The 5,869-nt window shown below is 45.0% G+C and overlaps 1 protein-coding gene across 1 annotated transcript in view; it reads right to left on the reverse strand.

The window, feature by feature from the left end:
• The window catches only part of LOC107685784 (disks large-associated protein 2-like), a 129,061-nt gene extending 126,649 nt beyond the window's left edge, over nt 1-2,412 (reverse strand). Inside the window, exon 1 of the mRNA XM_016482502.1 lies at nt 2,310-2,412. Within this exon, the coding sequence (XP_016337988.1) occupies nt 2,310-2,412 (103 nt within the window). The remainder of the gene's footprint in view (nt 1-2,309) is intronic.
• Between the last annotated feature and the right edge of the window lie 3,457 nt (nt 2,413-5,869).

Genomic DNA, 5,869 nt, shown 5'->3' on the forward strand with positions numbered 1-5,869 from the left:
GCATGCTCCGCTCCCAGGCAGACAACGCACAGGCTGTGTGTATCCCCACCCGTAATGAAACGCGGGCAGGGAGGAACACACAGTCTGAAACGCTGCCCACCTTCGCCCCTTAACTGGTCTTTCCTTTTCTCACTTTATTTTCTATGGGACAGACAGCACCAAATAAGACTCACAACTGACACACACACAGAGCGCTTGCTGAATGACAGAAAAGCTGACGCTGGTCTCATCGCACGTGCTTTTATAGCTTCCTGGTCATTACGTCACCCGCCCGTGACGTCTCGCCCATCTATTGGTCTGATTACACACGAGGTTCAGAGCCGGTCACGCTGAAGGGTGTTCCCGAAGCGTCCTCCGACGCAGCTCGAGTTCCTAAAGAGGAACTGAAGGGTCTGGAGAGATTCTGGAAGAAGGGGTGTCTGATCTCCTGTCAGATGTTCTCTAAACTCTTCAGGCATTATAGGTGAAGACTCAGAGCTGTTCTCTTGGCAAAAGGAGGTTGCAAAAAGTATTGGATAAAAGGGTATGATTAATTGTGACCAATGTGTATTAGAGAAAAACATTTATTCATAATGAGATTTCTCTCCCATTTTAAATTATTATTCTCCAATGAAAGGTTAGATTTTAGTAAATTTTTAAAATAAAATATCTAAAGGATTGATGATACAGATTTTCACATTTTTTTCACAATTTTCACAGCCTTCTTTGATCATATTTACCAAGGGTATGAATAATTTTGAGCACAACTGTATATATATTACAGTTGAATCAATCAATCAAATTAATAAATTATTCAATCAATCAATTTTAAACCATATTAATTACACAAACCAAACTGACAAACTGATTTGCACAAGCAATTCACACACATTATGTGATAATCAAAGAGTGATGTAGGTTGTAAATCATTTTGTCGTTACTAAAATATCAAGTAAATCAAGTCGTTACTAAAATAATAACAGCTTTTGCTGACGTGTGTTTGCACACATGCTCTGTGGACAGCTTTCACATCTCAATTCTTAATTTCTACATTTAAAAAAAAAAAGATTTGTGAATTATACCTTGTAATTTACAATGAAGCTAAATCAAAGTTTTGCATTTTCCCATTATTGTAGCACAAATAAAGCATGACACTAGCAACACCAAGGTCATGGGTTCGATTCCCAGGGAATGAACTGATAACGTTTATATTTATGCATCTAGCAGACATTTTTATCCAAAACGACTCACAATAGAAGAACTAAAGCAATTTGTCAAAGAAAAACGTGACTGAAATTGTATATTTAAATGTTTACTTGAATACTTGGAGATATTTTGAAAAACATGCCAGTATTTTTGTCCATACAATGAAAGTCAATAAGGTCTAGTGCTATTTGGACCCCGCAGGTTTTGAAGAACATGAGGGTCAGTCACTGTTGAAGAATTTTTATTTTTGGGGAACTACACCTTTAAGTAGTAGTTGCTCATTTTAGTTAGTGAACCCCAACACTGCAATGGTATGTATCCTAATGGTACAGTAAATATCCAAAACATGGTGTTACTATGGTAAATGTAAAAAAACAAAAAACCTGAATGTACCATGGTATATGTTCAAAAAATAAATAAATGTAAGTACATTGCACTACCATGGTGCATGTCCAATACAAACATGGTATTATATGGTATACCCAAAAGAGAGAGAGAGAAAAAACACATTATTACCAGGGTAAAAAAAACATGGTAATATGTATTACTTTTTGTTCTTGGCAGCCTACTTAATTTTTGTACAGTTTTTAAAGTTTCATTGTGTGCGTAACATGCACATATTTTTGCATATATTGCGTGTATGACTTTTCATTTGGTTTAATTTTCATTTCCAGCATCATACACTAAGATCCATGCAGGTGAGAACATTGTGTTTCCGGCTGGTCTGAGTCGTGATCGAGTGTGTGCTTGAGATTCTGAGCACTATCTGTTAGAAAAGCACAGGTCCAGCGCAACACACACAGAGTCTTCGATCTACAAAAGCTTCTCCTGCGAGTTACACAATAACAGAGGTAGAGCGGCAATATTTACCCAGTCTTGCTCACTTGGACACATAATCTCATTTACACTATCACACACAGTCTAACACACACACACGTGTGAGAGGTGCTGATGGCTGTCAAGATGCTCGGCCCCTGCAGTGTGGAGAGTTTCGAGTGAGCTGCAGACGCAGCAGACGTTTAGCTCAGTGTGTAACAGAGCGGCCAAGGCAGAACGACAGAGCGAGAAACCATGAATCTTCATCAGCGAAACCCAGCGACAGCGTTCCACACAGCTTCGCGTACCGGCAAGCCTGGACTGAGGACCATAGACAACCTCAAGTCCGCCTCCTACCGTGCCACACGCAAATGCACGAGTACTCAATGTGCTCCGTGTGGCTTCTGGCATGTCCTCGTGTAAAGGATGCCCCACCGTCAGGCAGCAGAGCATAAAATCACATCTCTTCAAATGGAGATGGTTGTAATATTGCTAGGCAACGTTCCTGGCCTCTCCGGTTTGAAAATAGAGGTACAACCTGTGCCCGCCACACTTGAGCAGATGTTAATGATTCCATTGAATTAGAAGATCATGTCACAGACACCTGTACCTAAATCCTGCATGCGTAGAAACGCACACACGAGATACAGACCTACAGCAGTTTACACGTCAAACTGAAAAATGACGTTCTGGATTATGTCCCAAGCACAACACCAACTCCTCAGCACATGTTCATTCATTTCTCAGAGCAACTGGTTCTTCAGGGATACCGACTTGTTTTGATTGGACTTACCTCTGTGCAGGAAGCATCACATACAAGTCTTCTTCAAACCATCCCAGAAAACCAGAAGACAATTATGAGAGAGAGAGAGAGAGTCAGGAAAATTCATACACACAAACACGGGCTGATAGTCCAAGCAGCCTGAAAAAAAAAAAAAAACAGCTACTCTCTGTCTTTTCCCGTTTTTCCGTTGTCCCCCCCTCTCTCTCTCTCTGCTGTCTCTCTTTCCCGTCACCTCCCCAAGAGCGGAGGAGTGGAGAGGAGAGGAGAGCTGATCTCCCCAGCGCTGGTGTTAAGCTGTGCGTTTAGAGCTCCTCTGCGGCGATCTCGGCATCTTCCACGGACTCCACTGGCACACAGCAAAACATGGAGCCAGATACCGGATTCAGGATTCTTGATTGCCACTGGCCCCTGCTCCCTCTGGAATACTAATCTGTATTCCTCTTATTTCATCTGTATCATCTGTCATCCTATTCTGCTCTCACTGTAAATGTCAAAACCATGCCTCATATTCAATCGAGGGGAAAAATCGATCCTGTTAAAAAAGGAATCCTCTTTCTCGTATGATCATGATGATGATGGTGATGATGTCACTGTTTCAGTTTTTTCATTTCTGCATCATTGTCACCACAGATGGAAGAGGACGCAACCTGAGATGGCCACATTAGGAAGCCCATAATTTCCCTTTGGGAAACACATTAGCGCACAGGAGAGATGCTAATCACTAGGTTGTTAACAATTACAATGTGTGTTGGAGAAAAAAAAATAGAATGTCTTGACAAGCTTATTGTAGGATCTAATTTTAAAACAGAATTCAGCTGATTACAGTGTCTGGTGCTAATATGAGAGCAGGTTCACATTTAACTGTTAGCTTAGCACTGAACTTCTGTACTCTCTTCAATTATACTGGCAATTATACTTCAGTTATACTACATGTGCTACTATTTTTGCTTCACAAAATATTTTGGTAGTGCTGGGAGGTACAGTTAATCTGTAAAACTCAAAAAGAAAAACCATGCCTATATGTACAAATCACTGCAGTTTCCATTTGAAATGAACACTAGAGGCAATAAAACTGACCATTTTTATTCCTTTTCACACAAAGTATGATTTACAGGGCCAAAGTTTTGATTAAGCAAGGCTTATTTTTGCACAATTCCTTTCACTATTTTATGTTATGATTATGAATTCTAATATGCTGCTAGATTTGAAAACTGGTACTTTTGAATGTTAGCGTCACATATAGAGCTTCATATATTGATTTTCTAATGCAGTAGGTTTGCTCAGTAGCCCACCTATACAGCGTTGCACTTGCGAGGTGAAGCACTTCAGTACAAATCCTGTGAAACTACAGTTTGACCCGTGTATAAGCAAGTAAAAATAGTACAGTTGCATCAACGATTGTGTTTTCATATCACTTTTGCTTTCGTAAACACTCTCTGGTAGATTTAGGGTTGGGTTTGGTGTAGGGGGTTTGCTATTTTCCAAGACGATAGAGCATTAGCCTTTTAGCGACACTCCCCGGACATTTGAATTCTGAACCACCACAATGCGTGCCTGTACCAATGGAATGAAAATGTGGCCACATGTTTTAGTGCCACTTACTGTCACTGTGCGGTAAGGGAACACTGTGGAAAAACAGGGTCTGGGTCTAAATGCAGGTGAAACTAGATTTAATAAACAGAAAGGCAGACAAAAAGAAACAAAAACAGATCAGAACGTATCTACAAAACAAGATCAGGAATGGGATACAATTTTGGCAACAAACATGCTTGCATCAACCAACTACGACAAATACAATTACAATTACAATACAATTAATTCAGCCAGGCAGAGTGGTGAGTGAGAGGAGAATATATAGTATGTGACAATGGGGAACAGCTGAGGGTGTAATGAGTGACAGGTGAGTGGAGTCTGGGCAATGGAGTCCGGGAGGAAGGGAGATGGCAACCTCTGGTGGTGAGATGGAGAAACACAGGGCCCGGACCCCTGACAGGACCCCTCCTCTAAGGAATGGCTTCCAGACGTTTCCGAGCGCCCAACCAGTTGGACGGCAGAGCAGGGTCGGAGTGGGGGAGGGATGGGGGGGCCAGGTCCGTGTGCGTGGAGCTGCCGCCTTGGAACGGGCAAGGGCGGGCTACGCTGCTTCGGGAAGCCCAGAGGCGAGCACTGCTGCTTTGGGGAAGACCAGAAGCGACCCCCGCCGCCTCAGAGGGAATATCAGTGGGCTCCGCCGCTTCTGGAACCTTGTGAGCGAGAACCGCCACCTCGGGAGCTTTTTAAATGAGCCCTGTCGCCTCAAAAGGAACATCAGCAGGCTCCGCCGCTTCGGGAAGGCCAGAAACGAGCTCTGCCGCCTCGGAGAGAGTACTAGCGGGCTACGCTGCTTTGGGAAGGCCTGAAACGAGCTCTGCCACCTCGAAAGGAACATTAGTGGGATCCGCTGCTTCGGGAAGGCCTGAAGCGAGCTCTGCCGCCTCGGAGGGAACATCAGTGGGATCCGCCGCTTCGGGAAGGCCAAAAACGAGCTCTGCCGCCTCGGAGAGAGTACTAGCGGGCTCCGCCGCTTCGGGAAGGCCTGAAGCGAGCTCTGCCGCCTCGGAGGGAACATCAGCGGGCTTCACTGCTTCGGAAAGGCCTGAAGCGAGCTCCGCCACCTCGGAGATAGTACTAGCGGTCTCCGTTGCTTCGGGAAGGCCTGAAATGAGCTCCGCCGCCTCGAAGGGAACATCAGCGGGCACCGCCGCCTCGGGAGCACTGTGAGTGGGCACCGCCACCTTGGGAGGATCGTGAGCAGGCACCGCCGCCTCAGGGGCTTTGCGAGTAGACCACGCCGCTCGCACCGACATAAGCGGGAGTTCCTGCACGCTGCGTATCAGCCCGGGACACTCCGGGAACGGGCGTGAGGTACTGGGTGTGGCAGACGAGGCCTCTGACGGCCTTTGGATTGCCTCTTCGGGAGAACTGTGAGCAGGCTCCGCAGCTAACTCCACCCTGAAGGTTGAGCCGCTCAAATGCAGAGCCAGGTTAATGTACTCCTCCAGCGACTCATCGGGGACCCAGTATGGCATCAGGGACTTGAAGGGC

Source organism: Sinocyclocheilus anshuiensis, unplaced genomic scaffold (genome assembly GCF_001515605.1).
Source record: "Sinocyclocheilus anshuiensis isolate Anshui unplaced genomic scaffold, SAMN03320099.WGS_v1.1 scaffold617, whole genome shotgun sequence".
NCBI classification, from domain to species: Eukaryota; Metazoa; Chordata; class Actinopteri; order Cypriniformes; family Cyprinidae; genus Sinocyclocheilus; species Sinocyclocheilus anshuiensis.